General features: G+C 44.8%; 1 protein-coding gene across 1 annotated transcript in view; it reads right to left on the reverse strand.

The window, feature by feature from the left end:
• LOC144686003 (uncharacterized) overlaps positions 1-12,117 on the reverse strand; it is a 31,876-nt gene extending 19,759 nt beyond the window's left edge. Inside the window, exons 1-2 of the mRNA XM_078551118.1 lie at positions 12,006-12,117; positions 4,115-4,456 (exon numbers count right to left, since the gene is read on the reverse strand). Of these exons, the coding sequence (XP_078407244.1) occupies positions 4,115-4,456; positions 12,006-12,093 (430 nt within the window). The 5' untranslated portion in view covers positions 12,094-12,117. The remainder of the gene's footprint in view (positions 1-4,114; positions 4,457-12,005) is intronic.
• Positions 12,118-25,417: the final 13,300 nt, after the last annotated feature.

Raw genomic sequence — 25,417 nt, forward strand, 5'->3', positions numbered from 1 at the left:
AGACCATTTCAAGGCTGTAGCAGAGCACATGGGAATGAACATAAGATCAGGAGCTAACAGGGGCAGGATCCTTGAAGAATTGGTTAGGTACCTGGGGCCCAAGGAAGGATTGTTTCCTTTAAAGTTTGAGTACAACTGACTAGAATTGAAAAAGGAATAGAACTAAGAAAGATTGACTGAGAGAGGGAGAAATCAGCAAGGGAGGAAAAAGATGGTCAAAGAGATACAGAAAGAGGTGACATACAAGAAGGGAAAGAGGAAGCAAGAGGAAAAAGCTTCAAATGGAGCATGAATTCTGATTGCACAAACTTGAGTTGCTGAGGAGAAGTGAGGCTGTCTCAGAAAGAACTCCCCTCAATTTTGATTTGGCAAAGAAGTTTTGTTTCCTACCTAACTTTAGTGAGGAATTACTGTAGCTAAAATAAAAAGAAAAACTGAAGTCTGGATTTTGGCAGTCTGTGTAGTGAAATAGAGATACTCCCATTGTCTCAAGTTTTACCAGAGCTGGCCGTATCATTTCCTGGGGTGTGTGAGTGGCCGGGTGAAGGTGACTCTGGGGAATTTACGCCATCAGGACTGTCATGAGCTGAAATGTGCCTTTTTGGTGATAACTGTATCCATGGAACTCGGATGGAGTAAGGCTATTGTCAGAGGCTACGTGATGATTAAACCCCGCGTGAGGGAAAGGAGTTAAACTCTACTTGAGGAAACCAGAATTATGAGGGACTATGGATTCTGCACATGGTGCCAAACATTCGGGGGGAACTGCCAGAACATGTTTGCAATGTATCCTTGTTTTATTGGCTATTTACAGTGAAATTTAAAATGCATAATGAATACAGCTTGTCTCTTCATTCATGACTAATTGATGCAGATTTTGGTTTGATTTTACAATCAAAGTTTTGAAAAGGTGAAAATTTGTCTTTTGGTTTCTTGCATTTAAGATCATTTGGGAAGTTCGATTCTTTCACTTTGTTTGTCTCCATGGGGATTGGAACACAGAAGGAGGCTATTCGGCCCATCAAGCTAAACTTACATTGTTTGGAATGGTATTTATGGAATCGACAGGTGCTGGCAACTCACTGGATGTGCTGGAAATGTATTACCCATAATATCTGTCACAGAGAAGGCTCCAGTCCTCCCCTGTACTCAACGTGCCCAGACCATTACAGTAGGACCACCCAGTGGGTGGAGTTTCGGCTGGTTGAGAGGGGCTGTTCAGGAGGGGTGGTCGAGGTGTTGAGAGGGAGTTGTGTATGCCAATTAATCATTTAATTGTATTTTATTAATCATTTTTAACCATGTGACTGCTTTCATTTCTTTCATATTAATGAATGTAAACTGGTTATGGTGGAGACCTGATGTCAGAGTTTATATCATGGTGGGAGAAGGTGGAGCTACGGAGGGAGAATTCTGACCGAAGACATCGCTGTTGCTCATATTGAACATTAAAAATAAAAACAGTTCCAACTAAACAGACAGAGACATATCAGGGCAGGTCACTGAGGTGGTGGTTTGTCACAAACACTTCACCTACAGAAACTGAACTAGATGATGGCCACTCGGAAAGTGTGAATGGCCTTCTTCCTGGCCCAGGTTACAGTAATCACACCCGTTGTAGGCATGGAGATACCCCCTGCCCCTGTTGAGGGTGGGATATGATCTCATAGAGGTGGTCCTGGATGGCCAGGTTGGGATTAATAATCCAATCAGACAATTTGATTTAAGGTATTGATTTATATGCCAAGGCCCAGGGTCAGGAAGGTGTATAAAGACACAGCCCTCAAGGACCTTGTTACTGCAGTCGGTAGAGAGGCTTGGTCAGACATTCCAAAGTCACGCTGCGAGATCTGTTGAAGGACTGGCCACATGAGATGGACCCGAGCACGTGGGATTCCGAAGCAACCAGTATCATTGCGAGTGTGTCCTATTGCTTAGAGATTTAATAAAGGTGTTTCACATTGAGTGAAACAGTATCCCCACTTGTTGTGTACCATTGATACCAAAAGTAGAGGCAAGAACTTCTGGACCAGAGAGGGGGATCTTACAATTGCAGGGGAGGTGGGGAGTCAGAAGGTGGGGTGTTCAGGGGTTCAGTACCATGTTTACCCAGGATTAGACTTGGCTTTAATCCTGGCTTTAATTCTGCTTATATATTTGGAACCAATCAAATTCTCCGATATAAATTGGAGTTTCAGATGGTTCCAGGTGCAGGGTTTTTGTCCAATAGAAGCTTAAACTTCCCGGGCAACTCCTGTGTAGTCGTTGCCTGGGGACAGCTGGAGATGGTTGGGGGGGGACGGGGGAGTGGGTAGGGGGTTGCCGAGCACATCTTCTGGGTTACCTCCAGGTTATGGCCCACTGGGGAATGTAAGTTCTGGCCAATACCTCTATAAATGAATCCCAGTGTCGGATATGCTTTGTGAACTGCTCTCAATATGTCCCAGCAACTTCAAAGATCAATGTGCATGAATTCCCCAGTCAGAGGACTGGTAGCTCAGCAGTGTCAGCAGAGCCAACTGGGCCGTGACCCCCTTTTTAATATTAAAATCCCTCCCCCCTAGGCTGTCACTGAGAAGCCGTCTTCATTTAGCTGGTGGTCTCTCCACACGGCGGGGAGTCGATCCGCTGATGGCAAAATGCTGATGGCCTGGAAAAATGGAGTTTAATAGGAATTTACATATTCCAATTGGGTTCCTGCCTCCTTGTGATGGGCAGCCTGCCCGATTCTGGTCCCACCATCAGTAAAATTCCCCCATGGCAGGACATGGTCGGGGAGATAATCTGCCACAGATCCCTGTGAAATCCTGGGCATACCACTTCCATTCCCACCTCCTGGGGACAGGGAAAATTCTGCCCTTTGATTCTCTGATTTTCCCTCTATCTCACAATGATGAGAGTTATTAGCACAAGGGAGCTATTTGGTAACAGAATTCAGTACATCTTACAGAGAGTCTGTCAGTGTATAGACCATAATAGTGTCTATGGGTTGGATTCCTCAGTTTGTTGTTTCTGGTTAAATTGTCAATATTCTTTTACTCAGGTTGACCATTTCAATAGAAACAATGAACAGAATCTTTCCCCTGATGATTATAATAAGGGATGTGCATCGCACTGGCTAATATAAAGCTTCTGGGCTAATTTTCATGCCACACCCCCACCTCCAGCCCTGTTTCCCGGAACCATCCCATCCTTGGGCCATTTTCATGGAGGCAGCTTGGGAGTCAGGAAGGCTACCCACAGTGGGAGGAGTTAAAGGCCTATCAAGGACAATCAGCTAATTCAGGCTGAAATTTTCCAGTCGGTCTGTGGGCCTCCTGAGGCCTGGGGGAACTAGGCCAGCTACCTGCCGGCTACCACCCGGTGGCTGAGCAGGGGGACAAATACTCATGACTGGCTTTCAGGTCCTCCCCACTTGCACGGCCACAGCTGCAGCCATAGGCCACACTGTAGAGGGTTCCACTTTCACAATTATGATCCGATTGCTGGGACAAAATTTTAACATAAAAGTTTAAGAAGTTTGGAGAAGGAACACCTCAAGATGGATGCAACCCCTCTCTCTTACCGGAGCTGCAGGCTGCTGTTATATCTGATCCTCCCATTGGCCCTCAGCTTCGAGAGTCCGGCCACCATCCTCAAATAGCAGGCTAACCTGCCCTCTGGCCTCTAATTGACCAATTCAAGGAAAATCACTTGGATAAAAGCAAAATACTGGGCATGCTAGAAATCTGAAACAAAAACAGAAAATGCTGGAAAAACTCAGCAGGTCTAACAGCTTCTGTGGAGAGGAAATAAAAACGTTTTGAGTCCATATGAATCTTTTTTTAGTGTCAGAAGGATTGGAAACATTAACTCTGTTTTGTTTTCCACTCCACAGATGCTGTTAGACCTGCTGAGTTTTTTCCAGCATTTTATGTTTTTGTTTCAAGGAAAATCACTGCTGGGTGACTGTGCCCATACAGGGGCAGGATTGTAAACCCCATTTGACCCAAACGTCGGCGTCCTGACCCAAAATCCAAAAACCCTGAACAATGTGATCCCAGCACTCTCTCATCATTACACCTGAAATGATTCATGGAGAATCAACTTTTTTTCTACATTTTGTTCCACTCACCTTTGATCCCAAATATTTCATAATGTTTCAGGATTTCATTTCTCGGCTGTGTCTGAATCAAGGTGAACAATCCAGCAAATTGAATTCTGGGATAGTGAATTCTCAGATTAATGGTATTCCGATCTTGTATTATCCTCTGGAACAACTTGTTGGTTGTAAATTGTCTGCTCCATTCTGCACTCCACCTGCCCCATCCGTCTCTCCGAAAAGTAACCAGCTGTTGGAATTCTTGCCCTGAGTGTGGTTTCCATTTCCAGACAACAGGACCATCTCCAGGATTGTCTGGTCCTTTTAGTGAGATCTCACCTCCCTCATCCAAAAAATAAATATGATTTGTGTTACCTGTTAGAAAGAAGAAATGTAATTATTTTAAAAGCAAATCTCAAATTCTTAATCCAAGTTCTTAATCCAATGTCTGTAATAATTCTGAATAAAAGCAGAATACTGCAGATGCTGAAAATTTGAAATTAAAACAGAAAATGCTGGGATTATTCAGCAGGTCTGGCAGCATTTTTGAAGAGAGATAAATACTTAATATTTAGGCTGGAATTTGCCGTCCCCGTTGGTGTCGGGCGTCATGGTGGGCGTGAGTGAACAATATGGCGAGAAGGCCAAAATTCGGTTCCACTCCGTTGTGAAACCAGCTTTGCGATCGTCCCCTCCACCTGTCAATGGGTGACCACGTTTCCTGCTGCCGCACATCAGGAATGTCATTTTCATACATCTGCATATTATTATAAGCCCTGCCCACTAGAATCATCCCCCCGTGCTGGATCATCTGGGAATGTCGGCGAGATTATACGCCGACGTGTTTCACAGCAACATGCAAAAGACGGTGCACCTGGTGAGCTGAATTTCCAGAGGAACTCGGGGGCGAGTGTGCACTAACGTTACACAGCGCTCGCCAGGGTCGCCTGTTTGAACTTAAGAAACAGGCGCCACACATTCAGGCGAGGGCACAGGCATTTCGCTATTTCCCGACTGGCTGACTGTGCGGTTCTGGAGCAAGTGCTGCTCTGCCGTTGGTGGAGGGTGGGAAGGCAGCACAGCCTGATGGTGGTGCAGAAGTACATGCAGGGAGCGGGGCAGAGGCGGAGGGAGATGGCCACACATTAGGGAAACATTGTATGAAGTGACCGTTCCTCCACAGCTGAGACAGTTCAGATGCAGCCACATTGACATGTTTGGAGTCGGGTCTCTAGCTTCTCTTCCCAGTGAAGCAATGCAGAGGCATGAAAGTGCCACCAAATGCTCCTGAAATTTTCACCACTCGGGAACAAACTGCAAATAGTTGAGCGGTTTAGTGGACTACAGAACAACTGGACGACAGGGAAAGTCATACAGTCTCCTTACAAAAGCTAGTCATGGCGCAGTCACTAGTGGAGGTGCTCACAGCCCCTTGCAATGTCTTCATTCAGTTTTGGACTAGTCTCCCCCATGGTTCAAGCTAACAGTGCAGCCTTGCAGTGCAGGTTAGGAGAATGCCTGCGCCCGAACTGAGAGCACACCATGCAATCCAGTGGGCAAAGCTGCCGCCTGTTGGTCCTGTGGAGTAGGGTGGATGGAGGTGGGGTTTCGGGCAGCCATGCAGTACACTGATCCCTGGTCATCTAAGTGGTGGCCAGCAGTCTCCCACATGCATTAAGGGGCCTTTAGACTTAACCAAGAGAGGTTCTTATTACACCCATGCTAACCTACGCGTCTCTCCCTCTTTCATCTGGCAGGAACATGGAGTCTGGTGAACTATCTGTATACCTCGTGGTGCACAGAGAGCAGGGACGAAGGAGAAGAGAGCGATGGAGGCACCTGGGTGGGCAGGGGGGTGGGTAGCAGCACCCTCAGGAAGAGGCAGCTGGGGCACCTGTGCATGGCGCTGATGAGCCACAGTGAGCCTCACTGATTGGCAGCCAACTAGACCCAGGGTCTACAGACGACACTTGTCATTCCTGTAGATGAGCGAGAAACATTGTCGCCGAAGACTGCGCATGACCAGGGAACTGATAAGTCACATCTGCCAGTGACTGCAGGATTTGTTGCCATGGAGACATGGAGAACATCCACTGCCAGTGGCCTAGAAAGTGACCGAAGCACTCAATTTTTAAGCCAGTGGCTCTTTTCTGGGGTCCACAGGTGATCTCTGTGGGATCTCACAAGCCTCCACATACAATGGCATCCCGGAGGCATGGATTGGGGGCAGGGATTTAACGCAAGAGGTAGAAGGATAAGAGGGGAGTTGAAGAGAAACATTTTCCCCCAGAGGGTGGTGGGAGCCTGGAACTCAGTGTCTGTAAGGGTGGTTGAGTCAGAAACTCTCATAACACATAAGATGCAACATGCCATGGATGTTATATTCATGAAGGCACACAGCTTTGTGCAATGAGCCCCAGATCAGGAAAGCCAGGATGAAAGAGCACTGGGATTTGTGCAGGTCTCAGGTTTCCCACAGGTGCAGGGTGCCATTGACTGTACTGATGTGGTACTCAGGTCTCCATGGTAACAAGCAGACATCTTTGTCAACCGCAAGGACTTCCACTTGCGGAATGTTCAGCTGGTATGCAACCACCACCAATGCATCCTACAGGTCTACAGGCAATTGCCAGGGAGTCTCCACAACACCTATATTCTCAGCAGGTCTCAGACCCCTGACATCTTCCAGGGTCCACAGGCTGCAGGGTTGGCTCCTTGGGGGACAAGAGCTACCCACAGAGGACGTGGCTGATGACGCCCGTAAGGCGGCCGCAGAATACAGCAGAGCGACGGTATATTGAGGCTCATGCTGCAGCTTGCACCTTGCTGGAGCAGACCATCAGGATGTTGAAAGTGAGGTTGTGGTGCCTGGACTCTGCAATATATAATCCCCAGAGGATTTCACGCATCGTCATCACTGCTGCGCCCTTCACAACCTGGCGCTGCAACCTGGGGAGGAGCTGCCTGAGGAGAAGATGGAGGAGTTGATTTTCTCTCCATTGAAGAGGACGTCAACAGGGATGAGGGTAATGAGGTACTCGAAGGGGAGGATGTCAGCGATGAGGCTATCGTGTTGTCCAGGTGAGGTAGGCACGTTCGGGAGGTCCTCATAGCTGCTAGATTCATGGAGAATGTTGTCGACTTGCCGTGAAGGGGCTCCATAGATCCTCACCTTGCATCTGTGAACATTTGACTCCTGCCTGGCTGATGGCAGCGCACATACCCTCTGTGATAATCTCCTGTCATGGAGATGCAGTGGATGCCCATAGTCCCTACATTCCAGAAGGATGATGATGACATTAACTTCTCCTGTTCCTATGGCATCCTTCATGAGCAGAAGCCTCCAGAACCACACTGTCACCGGACACAGATGCTGATGAGATGGTGGGTCAGACACACCTCAAAGGTGCTGAGAGCACACAGAGAAAATGATGGTACTCTGTGCCACCGGCACAGGACATTCTGGCAGCAATGATAAGCCCCATTGAGGTGCAGGCATGACTATTGTGTCCAGTGACAGTGAAGGCACCATCAGTGTGCTGGGAAGGTTGCATAACCACAGGGAAGAGGCCTTGGACTGAGACACCTGCCTTTATCTTGTGCAGGAACCAAGATTTCACATCAGAGTGACACGGACACTGCTCATCAGAACAAGGAGCCATTGGCCAGGAGACATCCTTAGGAGTTTATTTACAATCGTGAACATTATGTACAAGTGATTCACACCCGTGCCCAGCCTATGCTTCCTGGTTGGTCTCAGCTGCAGCTCATTACTGCTGAGCTGTGGCTGTTGCTGTGGTTGAGCTTGGTGCTGCCTGTGGCTGTTCCTGCTGCTGTTTTCCTGTGGCTGTTCCTGCTGCTGTGTACCTGTGGCTGTTGCTGCTGCTGTTTTCCTGTGGCTGTTCCTGCTGCTGTTTTCCTGTGGCTGTTCCTGCTGCTGTTTTCCTGAGGCTGTTCCTGCTGCTGTTTTCCTGAGGCTGTTCCTGCTGCTGTATTCCTGAGGCTGTTCCTGGTGCTGTTTTCCTGAGGCTGTTCCTGCTGCTGTTTTCCTGTGGCTGTTCCTGCTGCTGTTTTCCTGTGGCTGTTCCTGCTGCTGTTTTCCTGTGGCTGTTCCTGGTGCTGTGGGGTTTCCTGAGGCTGTTCCTGCTCCTGTGGGGTTTCCTGAGGCTGTTCCTGCTGCTGTGGGACTTCCTTGTAGTCTTCAACTGGATCAAGAAGATGCTGCCAAAAAGTCTGCTGCTGCTAGTCTAGCACTTCCTGAAGAGCCTGGGAGTGGGAGTTTGGGGAGAGATGAAGGGGAGAGGACCCAACTCCAGCTCGAGGGGGAGGACTTTTGCTGCAAGAGCTGGGAGCCTGTGGGAGAAAAGAACTATATTTTGTCTGTCTGGCTGTCTGCAGGGGTAGGAATGCAACATTCGTGCAGGGAGGGCTGTGAGAGACTGAACTTTGAGGGGAAGGAGACCTGTACCCTACTCTATCCTCCCTTGCCCCGCCTGGGTTTGCTAACAGTGCCCAGAGCCAGCTGCATCTACAGATATTTACCATCGTTCCTGAACGGTGCCTGGGCATTGATAGCTTTGTGAGGGTCCTGGGGGAGAGTATAGTAACCGATGCCCCTCTTGTGGCGCAGGGCTGTGATTGTCCTGCTGCCTAAGAGGCGGGATCTCCGCCACCTGAAGAACTGGCGCCCAGTCTCCTTCCTCAGCACGGATGACAAAATCTTTACCAAGGCAATGTCTTTTCACCTTGTCACCGTGCTGGACCACATGATCCACCCTGACCAGTTCTACACAGTCCCGGGATGCACCATCTTCGATAACATCCGTCTGGTCCGGGATATTATCCACTTTTCCCAGAGGACTGGTGTGTCGAGTGCCTTCCTTTCTCTTGACCAGGAGAAGGCGTTCGACAGGGTGGATCACGAATATTTATTCAGGACTCTGCAAGCATTTGGGTTTGGGCTGCATCATGTCGCTCAGACTCGACTTCTGTACGCTGCCACAGGCTGTCCGGTTAAGGTTAACGGGTCCCTGACGGCGCACCTTCACTTTGGGAGAGGAGTGCGTCAGGGCAGCTCCTTGTGTGGCCAATTGTGTTCTATCTGTTTGGAGCCTTTCCTGCACCTCTTGTGGAGGAGGTTGTCGGGATTGGTTCAGCGCGGGCCGTGCATAGGGGTGGTCATCTCAGCTTACACGGATGACGTGCTCCTCATGTTCACTGACCCAGCTGACCTGTGGAGGATGGACGAGTGCCAGGAGGTCTACTCTGCTGTGTCCTCTGCCAGGATCAACTGGGACAAGTGTTCTGGAAATCTGGTTGGTCAGTGGCAGATGGATCCCGCACCTGAGAAGCTCAGTCTTTTCACCTGGAGCAGGACAAGCCTCATCTACCTGGGGGTCCACCTCTGCACTGCTGCGGAATCCTGGCCGGTGAACAGGCAGGAGCTGGAGGCCAAAGTCACCACTCGCCTGCGGCGCTAGACAGGACTGCTCCGAGTGCTGTCTTACCATGGTCGGGTTCTGGTCATAAACCAGCTGATTGCCGCCATGTTGTGGTACCGGCTAGTCACTTTGACCCCTCCCCCGGACTTTGTCACTAAAATCCAAAGAATGCTCGTTGGATTCTTCTGGGGCAAAAGGCTGCACTGGGCCGCTGCTGAGGTGCTGAGTCTCCCGCTTTGGGAGGGCGTTCAGGCCCTGGTGTGCCTACACACCCAGATGGTGACTTTCCGGCTTCAGTTCCTGCAGCGATACCTTGAGTGTTAGCTCTTTGCAGGGGAGGTCTTTAAATATGTTGCCCAGATTACTGAAGGCCTCAGGTGATGGCGGGGCAGGCGAATCAGAGTCTGTCCCACCACCAACCCAGCGTGTTTGCCAGGATTGAATTATTAATGAGGCTGGGAATGCCGGGAATGTTACGATACGGTTTGAAAATCTATCATTGTGGCTGGCAGGGAAAGCGTCCTTTTTCCCATCCGGAGCCACACTTAGTGCACTTTGGGTCTAATATGACTCTTCTTCAGATCTGGGATCAGATAGAAATGTGATGAGGTTTATGCTGTTGAAAATGTGGGGGGGTTGCAGGTGAAGCAAAATAAAAGGTCAGGAATAGGTTAGAGGTCTGGAGAGATTAAATGACAAATATGTCACAGAACACAAGACAAAGACCTTGGTAATAATAGTATTAAAGAGTAAAGCAGGCGTTAGTAGCAGAATAAAGGAAGTTGTTGGAACTTGCATTCCTCAACCCCTGAAAGGAAGAGAAAATATTTCTTGTTCAGGCGTTGGATGAGACAAAGAATGAAGTGGAACTGGGGACAAGGAGAGCTTTGAGATCGGGTGAGTGTGTGCTGCTGAAGGGAGAGGTCGAGTGTGTACATATGGCGGCAGATGTAATAATTATAGTGTTAACTTAAGAGTCATATTTTTATAATCAGCAAATAATATTGTCTTCATTTCAATCATTATTACAGAGAAAAACAGAACAATCCTATTATATTCAGTGTATTGATTATGAGAGTTAGCTGAATATACAACACGAATACAAAAAACAATCAAAACAAAAAGAGGGGACGTGGTTAAATCCTTAGACAGAATATAAAGGTTCCAGAACTCCTTGTGACTCCTGGTCTACAGGGGACATTATCAGGATGAACAGGAGCTCATGGGAGAGAAACTGGGGAAGGATACAATTATGTGGGTCTCTATCCTGTTTATCTTGTAATGGGGTTTCCCAAATTGGGACGAGTTCAGGTGTTTCCTGCGTCCACTCATCACTGTGTCTGAAATGTGACGGGGATAAACCAGCTCTAGGAATCTGACTGGCAGTGTATTTCAGGTGCTGTGTCTTATCAGTGCAGGTGTCATCCATGGCTGTGATGGTGAAAAATGTACTTAATGCGCTTGAATATTTCCAAATGGCCCGTGGTGGCTTTGGTCCCATCTTTCAGTCAATAGTTCATCATTCACTGGAATATATTTCCACCTTCAAATCATCACCAGCCTTTATTTTAAAGGGTAAAAGTGAAATAGTAAAATCCTCACTATAACCAATATTTTGGTTACATTTTCACATCACAAATTCTAGAATCACAATAGCTCTGGTTGAAAAATCAAATTGTGTAAAATTATTAAACTTTTTCAAATTGAATTTGAGTTGAACAGTATCGTGTAAAAAAAAACAAATATGGCTGCGGATGCTGGAAATCTGAGATAAAAATACAATGTGCTGGAAACACTCAGCAACTCCGGCAGCATCTGTGGAGAGAGAAAGAGAGGCAATGGGCCCAATTTTAACTCTGTTTTAGCGAATGAGCTTTCATTGAATTAAAATCTCACTCGTTTTAACTTTTCAGGTCAATGACTTATCGTCAGTTCTGACGGACCTGAGTATTTCCATCATTTTGCGTCGCTACAATAGGTTCTATAGGCTCAAACAATAAAGTACTTTCAACTGTTCCTCATTTTAGAACCATAAATTCACATTTAAATATTATTACATATTGGAAACCTGAATTCTGTAACATATGTAACCGGTTGACCATTGAATGTTTAAATATCAAATATATGGATTCCAGAAAGAGTTCCACGGAGTGATTGTGATAGTTTGAAATGTGACAGGAAGCTATATGATAGATGTTTGTTATATGCAAGAGTATATGTAGAGGTGAACAGGGAAATTCAGAGATAGGTCAGGAAACGGAGTTAAGAGCAATGAGAAATATGTTCACAGTTTTCATTTTATTAAATTGTCCCATTGCTTGAATCGGAAAAGTGAACTTACACATCCTGTTATCCTGTTAAAAGGAGCAGGAACATAATAATAAAGACATTATTTCCTTTCACAATAGTAGATATGTAAATTCATTAAACACTATGATAGTGTAAAGTAAGATAAGTGTGACTGATGGAAATAAGGCACTTACTTTGTGTGAAAACAGGCGGAAGTAGAAACACAAAGAAAATGAATATCGAACCAGCTGGCAATTTGCTGCAGGAAAATCGTAGACTCATTTCACAGATTCAGTCTCTTTGCCTGTGGGAAATATACATTTAGATACAGTTATTGATATATCGCACCAAAAAAACATGAAGTGTAACTGAGACACATTTCTTCCATATGTTTATCACTCAGACTGTATATATGACGAAATGAAGTAAAACATCTTAACACATTATTTCCTCATTCTCATTGGGAAATATAAAACGTGCAATGAAATTCTTCCGTCATGATACCACCTCTCCCTCTGATAAGTGTAATAAAAGTTATACATACTAACATACGACGGACCATATATAATCCACATTTATCCCACAGCTACATACTCTCCTCTGCCGGCAGGTTTGAAGGCCGGAGGGCTCATAAAATCCAATGGGTGTCCTGCCCGCTGCCTCCCCACCCACTGGCAATCTGTCTCAAATTTTATGGGGGAACAGTGGAGGCAGTGGGCCAATGTAGTAATTGTAGCTTTAAGGAATGTAGCGGCTGTAGCTTTAAGACGTATTGTGCCATTTAGTATCACATGACAGTGTGAACAAATCAGCTCGAAGTGCGGGGAATCTTAGAGTCGGAGTTATTCTTCCATCTGTGAAGATTGATGGAAGCATATATCTGCTGCTGCAGCCTGTAAATAAAGTTTGATATTTCTAATGAAAAACCTGTCTGGAAAAGCTAGTTCATAAAGTATTGGCGATGAGGAAGGGATCAGGTCTGGTGTTGTCCCTCGCCTAGCAACTGTGAGAGTCTTGTTTAAATAGATGAAAAGTAAAATATACTCACCCAGTATGCCACCGAGTTCAAATAGAAGAAACAGAAGCTCTGTCATTTTAAGTTAAAGAAAAAAAACAGGCCCCGAGCCAAATGGCTGAGAAAACTTGCGGAGCACTCCGAACATTTTAAAGAAAACGGCAGCTGCAGAGGCAAAAAATAAAAACAAAAGAGAATCTGTACATAAATCATAAAATAGGTGGCAGCCCTGCTGGCTGAGTAGGTTAGAGAAGCTGGCACACAGCTGCAAGTAAAGAAAGGTTTAAAAACAACCTGCAGTGCACAGTAAAAAAAAAGGATGCAGCGTTAAAAATAAAAAAAAGCTTGCTGCAGAGTTGACAGGTTGCAAGTTTTAGAAAAGGGCAATCAGAATAGAAATCAATGCAACAGCTTTAATTGTTTTTTTAAATGGCCCTGAATGGACCACGAGGCCGCTGGGTGTCCCGAAGTGAGGGATGCCCAACATCAAATGAACCTGCGGAGTTAGTAAAAAAAAAAACAGCCACATTTGCTGGTGTCAAATCACAAAAAGTGCAGGAAACTCAAAAACAGCCCAGAAAAGTCAACAACTGCAGAGACAGCCCTGGTAAAAAAAATCAATGACTGCTCTTAAAGCAGCAATGCATTTAAAGTGACAAATACAAAAAAGGTTACTATGGACAGCTAATTAGAAGAGGCCCCAGAGAGAGGGAAACTCTCTGTACAGGTCCATTGGCAACAAGAGACCCCAGAGATGAGGCAACTCTGCGAAAGACAACAAGAGACTCTAAAGAGAAGGCAATTCTGCCAAAGCGAACCCAGAGCGAGGGCAACCCTGCCAAGGGCAACAGGAGGCCCCAGAGGGAGGCAACCAGAAAATAAACATTTGAAAGAACAGTTGATTTTCCTTCAAAATCAAATGCAAAAATAATGTGTAACCATCAGCAACATGAAGGAGTGAAGACTGTTTTAAACAATTGAATGGAAACAGCAGCAGAAACTCGAAGAGGGCTCAGGAGAAGCCCTGGTAATTGGAGAGGGCTCAGGAGAAGCCTTGGTAATTGGAGAGGGTTCAGGGAAAGTCTTGGTCATTGGAGAGGGCTCAGGGGAAGCCCTGGTAATTGGAGAGGGCTCAGGGGAATTCCTGGTAATTGAGGAGGGCTCAAGGGAAGCCTTGGTAATTGAGGAGGGCGCACAGGAAGCCCTGGGAGTCTTATATCACTGGATACTGCCAGGACATTGGTGTAATAGTTTTGCTCGTACCATGTAGAAGTGGCTGTATCACCTGCAAACATGTGGATCATTTGAGAAGAAGGGAGAAAACAGCAAAAAAATGATGTTCCATTATGGAAATCGTGTTCCCTGTTGAAATTGTTCAACCAAGGAAAGACATACCAGATGTTTCTGTCGGAGGAGATAACACTGAACTGCCTGTGGCTAAAGAGGTACCTGACATTGCTGAGTTTCCAGATAATGTGGATCCTATAAGAGATTGAAATTCATGGAGCTATGAGATTCCACCAGGATCAGGAAGCCACCTGAGAGAGTGAACTTATAACTCAATGACCTCTGTATATATTTGTAATGTCATGAAGGTAGATAATCTTGTAAATACAAACTGTACAAAAAATTTAAAGGGAGAGGAATGTAGCAATTGTAGCATTAAGAAACATGGTAACTGTAGCTTGAAGACTTATTGTGCTGTATAGTATCATGTGACACGTAACGAATCAGCTCTTAATGTGGAGAATGTTAGAGTGGGAGTTCTTCTTCTAGTTGTGGAGCTTGTTGGAAGCATGTAACTGCTGCTTCAGCCTGTAAATAAAGTTTGATGTTTCTAATGAGAAACCTGTCTGGAAAATCAAACCCAAAACAACCAATGAGTACCTTTAGCGGCGCATTCATAAGGGCCTCATCATGTACATATTGCCATTTCACCTGTGGCAGGGGGAGGCCAATTCCATGTGGGAAGCCCAGCTGCTTTAGCTCCATGGACTGCTGCCGGGCAAGGGACTGACCTCATTGGTGGGCATCTGATGCTTATCAGTGTCAGGCCCCTCAACCACAATGGTCCCACTCCCTACTGGCCTCTCCAACCTGGCCCCATTCCCATCAACATCCTCACCTGGGTCTGTCAGCCTGGTCCTGGTGATACCCTCAACTTATCTTAATTCCCCACTTCTCTATTCTGAGAGTACCTAGAGACTGCTGCTTCCATCTGCCATTGCTGTGACTAGAGACTGCTGGCCATCTGATTGGCTGACAGCTCTCTAAGTCAGAATTTCCTCCCACAATAGGGACAAAAGTCTCGCCTTAAGGCAATAAACACTGCTGCCAGTGTGATGGGCAGAACCCCCAGTGACTTTTAAGATGGAGATGTGGGAACCATGATGCCCTGTAGCATCCAGCCCTTAGACTTTTAAACTAAAAATAAAGTAATTGAATTAGGAATTAAAAAGAGAAATGTAATTACCAATTATAGGAAGAATAGACAAAAAATACATTTACAAAAGATCTCTCCAGCAAAACTATTTAAATGATATTGATCAAAAAAATATGAATTTTATGCAAATGAGAGTACTATTTGACAGCAATTAATCTTTATGCACTCATGCAAAGCTTATTGATAATACCAATATAATAAAAAAACTTCCACGGCATTATCATCGCTGAATCACCGATCATCAATAGCCTGGGGATCACCATTGAACAGTAACTCCATTGTACCAAGTGAAGCCCAAAGCAAACTGGAGGAACAGCACCTCATCTTCCGACTAGGCACTTTACAGCCTTGCGGGCTGAATATTGAATTCAACAACTTTAGATCTTAAACTCCCCCTCACCCCATCCCCACCCCGTTTCTCCCCCCTCCCTTTTTTTTCAATAATTTATATAGATTCTTTTTTTCCCACCTATTTCCATTATTTTTAAATCTAAAACTAAAACTTTGTTAGTCTTTCCACCCCACCCCCACTAGAGCTGTACCTTGAGTGTCCTGCCTTCCATTCTTAATTAGCACTTTTTTTAGACAATATCACCACCTTCAACACCTATTTGATCCTTTTGTCTGTGACATCTTTTGATTATCTGCTCCTATCACTGCTTGCTTATCTCCACAATCATCCCACCCTCAACTTCTCTCTCCCCCCGCCCCCCCACCTTAGACCAGCTTATATTTCACCTCTCTCCTAACTATACTCCGTCTGCCGAAGGGTCATGAAGACTCGAAACGTTAACTGAAATCCTCTCCACCGATGCTGCCAGACCTGCTGAGTTTTTCCAGGTAATTCTGTTTTTGTTATGTAAATGTTGTGGCTGTTGGTGAAGGTGAAAGGCAGGGTACATTGTGGCAAGTGCTTCCCCAATACTCTCCCCACCTTCTACAAGGCCAAAGTCAGGAGTGTGATGGAATATTCTCCACCTGCCAAGGTAAGTACATCCGCAACTGAACAAGAAGCTTGACTATCCCACACAAATTAATCTGCTTGATTGGAAACCCATCCAATGCCTTAAACATTCACTTTTTCCACCACTAGCATACCATTGCTGCAGTGTGTTCAATCTACAGGATGCACTGCACAGCACAACAAGGCTGTATCACAGCACTTCCAAAATCTATGACCTCCATAGTAGGTGTGAATTATATATGAAAAATTATGGTGCTTCTGCCTGTGCGCAGAGAAACACCGTTTGTTCCTCAGATCTTGATCCACGCGTTCTGGCTCTGTAGTTTGATGGTTTCAGCACTACTGGAGCTGAAGAAGAATAAAATGGCGCTGTTTCTGCTTCCAATGACTTCTGAGGTTGTCCGTGCCGATTGCCATCTTTTGAAATGCACTCTTTCAGTTGTCCTGTGTGTGCATCATGAGTAAGCAGAATGGGCAGACCACATTGTCAGTCAGCATTTAACACTGATTGGATAGGTGACCTGCCATTTTGGACCTCACACGTCCTCTTACCACCGCTCTTAACAACGCACCTGAACTTGGGCTCAGTTGCAATGAGAGACCCTCAATCAGCATTATTTAAATGGTTCACCATGGAACATCCAGGGAGAGAGTTTTTGATTTTCTTTTGCTGTTTTGGTGGAAGTCTGTGTCCTGTGTGGTGGCACCAGTCAGCCATTCCCGCCATCTCCAAGCTGCCACATCAATCCGAGTCGTCTGTTTGAGGACAGATTACTGGAGTGCTGTCTGAAACTGGGAATCCCTTTGAACACTGACATCCTCAGCCATGATGACAGCGGCCTGAGCCTGGAAGTCAAAAAGCTGAATTACATGGAAACAAACAGAGATCTCATGAGATCAGCCTGAGCTTCCACGTCAACACTGAGACAATGATTGGCTTCAGATTGTGCCACAATGGAAGCTGAGGCATTGATTATCAAACGCTGCATCATTGCTGGGTTCACAAATATTCTAATGGTGTTGACCATTATTTCCCGCTCTCATTTCCAAGCTCCAGAAAAACCCCTGCTCCATGGTCCTTGACAGTGACAATAGATCTGTGGCAGGCCCGCCAATGCACCAAACATTTTGGTCGACATGCCCACCAGCTTTTTTCTATGTGCCACCACATCACAGTCCATATCTGAGCCCTCTGCAGGAGCACACATTTGTAACTTCACTCTCCAGGAAGCTGGGACACTGGCCTGACTCACCACATGCAGATCTCACCTCTACAACACCCACTCAAGTTTTTATTCTTCCTGTATCTGAGCCGGTGCCTTAATGTGTCAGATCAAGTGGTGTTCCATTTTCATCAGAGTTTTATCTCAGCCATTTTCTTCATTCGCTACTGACTGGCCAAGTATTCTCGTGTCTCTGAAAGAATAAAGTCACATGGGGAGATTTGGGGTGAATGAAAAGGGTTTGGTTACAAAGCATGCAATGTATGTTTACACCATCTCCAGTTTCTACATCATACCAAAATGTAAGATGAGGGTAATGTGGACTTTCAGAAGATACATAAGGCAGGAAAAGTCTGTCATCCTCGATGGTTTCAGCAATGCCAGTTGGCACAGCCAATTGGTCATGCCCATAGTATTGAGCACTAGTTGGTGAGGACATGCAATTGAGCCTGTCCCCATCAGTTCTCTGCCACTCCCTACTGTTAGATGTTACCTTATGTACTGCAAAGGAGAGAGAAGAGGGTCAGTGAGTGTGTTGCCATGTGTTTGTCTTCCACAGCTGAATAGCTGGGAGTATGTAGTTTAGAGGAGTTAGCAGAGCATTTGAATGTTAGTCATGATCCCTGATTACTAGAAGCGAGAGGTAGCGGTGTGGTTCATTGATTAATGTGTGAGGATGGTGATGCAGATGGAGGTAATAGCATTGAAAGATGCATTCAATGACCTCCACCACTTAGAAGTGTAAAAGGAATAGTGTAGTAATAGTGGGGGATTTCAACTTCCCAAAATTAACTGGGTTAGCCATAGTGTGATAGGTTTAGACGGAGCGGAATTCTTAAAATGTATCCAGGAGAGCTTTTTAAGCCAGTACGTAGAAGGTCCTACAAGAGAGGTCCTGGACTTAACTTTAGGAAATGAAGCCGGTTAAGTGGTAGAGGTAGCAGTGGGGGAGCATTTTGCAGAGAGTGATCATAACTCCATTAGATTCAACGTTGTTATGAAAAAGGATAAGAATGGGCCAGAAATCAGAGTTCTAAATTGGGAGAAGGCTGATTTTAATAAGATCAGATATGATTTGGCCAGATTTGATTGGGAGCAGCTACTTTTAGGTAAATCTGCATCAGAGCAGCGGGACTCATTCAAGAAGGAAATAGGGAGAGCACAGGGCCAACATATTCTAGTAAAGACAAAGGGTGGGACCAACAAATCCAGGGAAACCTGGATGTTGAGGGATATACAGGATTGGATAAAGAGAAAAAGGGAGGCTTATGGCAGATACTGAGGGCTCAAAGCAATGGGAACCCTCGAGGAGTATAGAATGTGTAGGGGGGAAATTGAAAAGGAAAATAGGAGAGCAAAATGGGGACAAGAAAAAAACACTGGCTGGTAACATAAAGGAAAATCCAAAGTTATTTTACAAGTAGATTAAGAGAAAGAGGATAACTAGGGTAAGAGTAGGGCCTATTAAGGACCAGAGTGGTAATTTGTGTGTGGAGCCCGAAGAGTAGGTAGGGTTCGGAATGAATACTTTGTGTCAGTGTTCACAAGTGAGAGGGACAACATGGGTATGGAAATCAAGCATTTGGATTGTGATATAATTAAAGAAATTAGCATAGAAAGGGAAGAGGTTCTAAGTAGTCTGGCAGGCTTAAAAGTAGTTAAATCTCCAAGCCTGGATGAAATGTACCCCAGGCTGTTGAGTGAGGCAAGGGAGGAGATAGCAGGGGCACTGGCAATAATTTTCAATGCCTCTCTGGCCACAAGAGAGGTGCCACAGAACTGGAGGACAGCCAATGTGGTACCGTTATTCAAGAAGGGAGAAAGGGATAAACCAGGGAACTACAGTCCAGTCAGTCTAACCTCAGTGGTAGTGAAACTATTGGAAGCAATTCTGAGGGACAGAATTAATCTACACGTGGAGAGGCAGGGATTAATCATAGACAGTCAGCATAGTTTTGTTAAGTGGAGGTCATGTCTGTTCAATTTGATTGAATTTTTCGAAGAGGAGACCAGTTGTGTAGATGAGGACAATGCATTTGACGTAGTCTACTTAGACTTCAGCAAGGCTTTTGACAAGGTCCCACATGGGAGACTGATAACGAAGGTAAGAGCCCATGGGATCCAAGGCAGTTTGGCAAATTGGATCCAGAATTGACTGAGTGGCAGGAAGCAGAGATTGATGGTCTCTGCCTGTGTCCAGTGGGGTTCAACAGGGATTGGTGTTGGGTGTCCTGCTGTGTGTGGCATATGTAAACGATTTAGACTTGAATGTAGGAGGGTTGATCAGTAAGTTCATTGATGATGCAAAAATTGGAGGGGGGTAAATAGTGAGGAGGATAGCCTTAGATTACAGGAGGATATAGAGGGTCTGGCCAGATGGGCTGATCAGTGGCATATGGAATTTAATCCAGATAAGTGTGAGGTGATGCACTTGGGCAGGACAAACAAGGCACGGTAATACCCGCTGAATGGTAGGACCCTGGGAAGTACCGAGGATCAGAGGGACCTTGGTGTGCATGTCCACCGATCCCCTAAGGTAGCGGGACAGGTTGATAAGGCAGTTAAGGAGGCATATGGGATACTTACCTTTATTAGCCAAGGCATAAAATATAAGAGCAGAGAGGTTATGCTGGAACTGTATAAAACGCTGGTTAGGCCACAGCTACAGTATTGCATGCAGTTCTGGAATCCGCATTATGGGAAGCGTGTGCTTGCAGTAGAGAGAGTGCAGAGGAGATTTACCAGGATGTTGCCTGGGCTGGAGGGTTTTAGTTATGAGAGATTGGATAGCCTGGGGTTATTTTCCCTGGAGCAGAGGAGATTGAGAGGGGACATGATTGAGGTTTATAAAATTATGAGTGGCATAGATAGGGAACTCTCTTCCTGAAAGGGTGGTAGAGTCAGATACCCTCAGAACATTTAAGGAGTATTTGGATATGCGCTTATGATGCAATGGTATACAAGGTCTAGTGCTGGAAAATGGGATTAGAATGGTTAGGTACTTGTTTGGCTGGCGCAGACCCGATGGGCCTCAGGGCCATCTGTAGGCCTCTATGCCTCTATGACTCTATGACAATTGTGTGAGGCCATTGAACCTTTTCTGCCACTGTGACCAGATCCTCAGGGCCAGAAACCTGGCATTGACCTCTGAAGCTATCTGCTCCAATTGCCTTCTAAGTGCTGATTGGGAAGGCTTCTTAACCCCCCATGCCACCTCCTGCATTAAGGCATCTAGCGCTGTATCTGAGAACCCAGGAGTCCACTCCCCACCTTGCTGCCCCAATCCTTTGGTTTCTTCTTGCTGAAAAATGTCTCTCCCATCCAAGTCCAGCACCTGCAGCAGGTAGAATACACCTCCCCTTTAAGAAGGGCCAAATAACTTTAAATGGGACTAGCCTCACACTAACCTGGCCTTCTGTGAAGCATGCAGCCACAGTGCATCAGATGAACATCTCGTTCAAATGATGACTCCTCCAAAAAAAATGAAAAATCAAATACACAAAAGCAAAATACTGTGGCTGCTGGAAATCTGAAATGAAAACAAGAACTACTGGACATTCTCAGCAGGTCAGGCAGCATCTGTGGAGAGAAAGAGAGTTTATGTTTGAGGTCAAGATGACCTTTCATCAGAATGGACTGAAGAATCAGTTGAGATTAGATATCCAGACCCCTGGTGTCGGATTCACAATCTTCTGACTCTGATCGGAAAGGGCACAAACGAGTCCAGACCAACATTTCATATTTTGAACAATTCAACTGAAATGTGTGACAAGTGATTTTTAAATGTGATACAACAAATGAAATATCTCACACCAACTCTGGAACACAAGTTAGATTATTTATTTCCAGATCTGCAAATGCTGGACAAAATTGTCATTTGTTTGTCTAATTGCCCTGGCTTTGATCACGTGAGCAGCACAAGGAAGTAAATGGTTATCTTGGTATCACAGTTTTAGATGAACCACAGCCACACCCTTCAACATTCTGCCTAAGACCCCAATGTGGTTCCTCTAAAACCGTAACAGGAAGATAATCATCTACTGCTTCGGGTTAGTCACGTGACCAGAGTTAGAAACCGTGGCACAACCCCATCAATTACATTATTTTCCAACATTTTAAAGAGACAAATCCTCCTGATTATTTATTTCCACACTGCATACTTTAAGGATAAGGTATCTGATATGGTGCTACTCACAGTAGGTCTGAGGGTGGTTTGTAAGAACAGGAGCATTGTACCACATCACAAGCACTGAGCTGAGAAAGGGAAACTTTGACAATATGAAGCTGCAAGATTTCATTGCTGTGCTTTCCAAGCTGAATTAGAAGGTAACAGGTTGACAGATCCTTATGTCAATTAGAGTTTCTGCTTTTTCCTGTATCATATTCACTGGAGGAACTGACTTAAAATTAGGGGTAGCTGACACATCGATGTTAAAGATAACCAATCAAGATTGTCAATAATGATTCATCTGTTCTGTTACTTTGCATTTGTGACTTTAGCTTCTCTTTTTTCTACGAGACATTTTCAATTCAATTGGACATCATGGATTAGTTAAAGAATTGAACAGGCAACAGAAGTTTGAAGTCAATCAAAACCTCAAGCAAAACCAGAACATCACATGGCAAACTAGAGAATCCAAGACTAGTTCTAGCCAAAAAATTACATTGGCCAGGCAACAAGCAGGAGAGATTAAAATGTGTAAAATGGCAGATGGCAGTCATTCAGTTGTAAGAAACCTCCTTGGAGTTTTATGAAAAAGATGAAACCACATGAACAGGCACTTGATGTCCATGTTTAGTCTGATGAGGAACAGGGTGCAGCAGAAGAGATGATTTGAAAGAGTAAACGTTCAGAAAGTAGCAGATCTTTGAGCAATGTGTTCAATTACTCAAACCACATTTAAATCAATCCAATAAAAAGAATTATGATCACATTTAGATTGCTTACCTTGTGGGAAGAAACTTGCAGAAACACTGAGACTGAGCTGCAAAGCTCCCAGTACAGAGATAGACAACAAACTGAGACTCTCAGTCCTTACTCTGCACAATTAATTCATTGACGTTTTCTCTTGTGAAACCACAGAACGGGCACTTCCACTTTCTTTGCAGCTCTGGATTGTGACATGATCAGAGCTGTTCACATTCAAGCTGAGACAGGAAATTGGCAGAAAATAGAAAACACATTGTAGCTCAAAGTGGGAACTTATCAATATCAAAATACTTTGTGATGGGGCGAAAAGGGGTCACATTTGGGATGTTAGTTTATATATACTTATATTATACATATATTTTATATATACAACTCCAGAAAGGAGATAGCCTGACAAAGAATCTGAAGTTGTGGAGCTGCGACGTTCCACACGTACCAGGAAGCCACCTGAAAGACTGAAAATGTAAGTTCCTTACCCAGCGTAAATATTATTTTGTCTTGAAAAATAGGTACTTGTAAATATTACATGTATAGCTGAGTTGAAGGGGAGGAATATAGTAATTATGCTTTTATCTAGTGTGTAATGTACCTTTAAGAATAATACTTGTAAGGAAGATCACATGATCTGTAGTAACCAATAGGAGAGTAGTGCAGGTACCTCAGCAGTCAGTGTAGAGATAGAGTTGGAGCTGCAAGCACACGTGTAGTTGCTACGGAGTATATTGTAAATAAACTTAATATGTCCACCCAAGAAGTGTCTGCAGATCAACTCTATTACCAATAATACAACTCGGCCACCCGACAACAAACTGGTGACAAGGATAAAACAGGATTAAACAGAAGAAATCAAGTTAGAAAGAAATTGGCACTGTACCTCACCCAGTGATTGTAATTAGCAATCTCCGTTAGAATTGAAGAAGTTATCCTCCCTCAGAATGGCACAGTTTGGGAGAATTGATCCTTTTGAACCAGCCGGAGATGATTGTTCTCAATACATAGAACGCCTTACATTCTTTTATCAAGTGAACGAGATTACAGGGGAAGAGAAGAAGTGAGTGATCCTCTTGAGTATTTGTGGGAACAAAACCTATGGTTTTATTCACAGTTTGAAGGCATCCAGTGCCCCAGATTCGGAGAATTTTGATGAATTGATGAACCTTGTGAAGGGACATTTTCAAACCAAGCCCGCAGTCACAATGTACAGGTTTAGGTTGAATTTGCGAAATACAGCCCCAGGTGAGACAATTGCATGCTATCTGGGAAATTTGAAGCTGCTAACAGAATGTTGTGAGTTGACTACGACTCTGAACGATATGCTCAGAGACAGTTTAGTGTGAGGTGTGAAAGAAGCTGCTATTCAGAAAAGATTTTTGTCCGAAGTGAATCTAGATTTCAAGAAGGTGCTAGAGAAAGCACTGGCCATGGAAAGCACTTTAAGAGATTCACAAGCAACAAAGGGTATGCAAAATGGCATTGTCTTCCACATTGGATTGGAAACCTCAGCCGAATGTGACGCAAAAAGGCAAGGCTCTGCTAAGAAGCCGGAAACAGTCCCCGCTAGCTGAAGAATAAAGAAAAATAACTGAGCAGTGAAATTGAAGAATAATTATAATAGAGGTGGAGACAATAGGTCTTTTAGCAAATTGGCAGTTTAAAAAATTCAAATGCTACTAATGTCAGAGAAATGGACATATCATGAGGCAGTGCAAGGAAAGATTCAAGCTGCTTGGAAACAAAAGAAGAGGCCCAATGAAATCTACAATGTGGAAGAGCCTGAAAGAACAAATTCTGACAATTCCTCATTGTTTAATCTGAAAGTTGGAAAGAGAGAGCCAATATTTGTCACAGTGAAAGTAAATGGCAAATCTGTTAAAATGGAAGTGGACATGAAAAATCAGGGAACATACTTTCAGATATTTGAATAATGGTGAACATCAGTTAAGTTTGGAGTGAGCAGCCACCAAACTAAGAACTTGCATAGGTCAAGAAAGGCAAGTAAAGACATAAGCAGTGCAACTGTCAATTACGGAAGCCAATCTGCAAAGTGACCAGTGTTGGTATTGAGAGGCAGAGGACCAAGCCCTCTATGGTGAAATTGGCTAAGGAAAATAAACCGTGATTGGCCCCTGAGATTCCTAAAGGAAGCTGGAAGTGTTCCTGATTTGACGAAGGAGTGTGTAAGGACTCAACAACCTGTTCTGCTGAAGGGCCATGAGGGCTCGAAACGTTGACTGATTTCTTCTCCACCGATGCTGCCAGACTTGCTGAGTTTTTCCAGGTAATTCTGTTTTTATTTTGTGAAGAAATGCAGGCTGTCCAAAACCAAAACCTGGGAGAACAGCTGAAGAAACTCAAAGAGACCCTGTTTGATGACATAGTTCAAAATGAGATGAGCAAAATTCGAAGGGAAAATGAAAAGCTGTTAAAAGACCTTCACACACTACAATATTCCCTCAGGTCAAAGTTTGTACCTCTGGGAAAGTATGAAGAGGAACAGAAAGAATTCAGAACCTCTCTGAACAAACTGAAGAATGAGTTGGCAGAGAAGACACAACAATGTTCAGTTTTCCAGGAGGCAGCAAACAAATATAAAAAGGAGATGGAAGAGTTGAAGAATCAGCTAAATGAAGCCAAAGAGGCTTTGGAAGAGAAAGTCGCAGAATTTTCCAAGAAGCAGACTGATAATGAAATTTTGGGAGACTCGGCCATTGAGTTTAGGGAAGTTAAACTTGCATCTGAGAGAAGTCCGGCCAATAGTGAAGTCAAAAAAGGGCGAGATTAAAGTGTGCGCTTGAAAGAAAAGTGCACGTTGCAACCAAGGGAGGTAATCTGTTTGGGTCACCGGGTAGATTCACAGGGTCTCCACCCGGTTGAGGTGAAAGTGAGAGTCATATGACAGGCACCTGCGCCAAAGAACGCCTCAGAATTCAAATCATTCCTAGGAATGATTGACTTATAAGGATGGTTCTTACCCAATTTGTCTACTGTGCTGGCCCACTGCAATCCCCACTCATAAAGAACTAACATTGCT

This window comes from Cetorhinus maximus, chromosome 10 (assembly GCF_964194155.1).
Source record: "Cetorhinus maximus chromosome 10, sCetMax3.hap1.1, whole genome shotgun sequence".
Classification (NCBI taxonomy): Eukaryota; Metazoa; Chordata; class Chondrichthyes; order Lamniformes; family Cetorhinidae; genus Cetorhinus; species Cetorhinus maximus.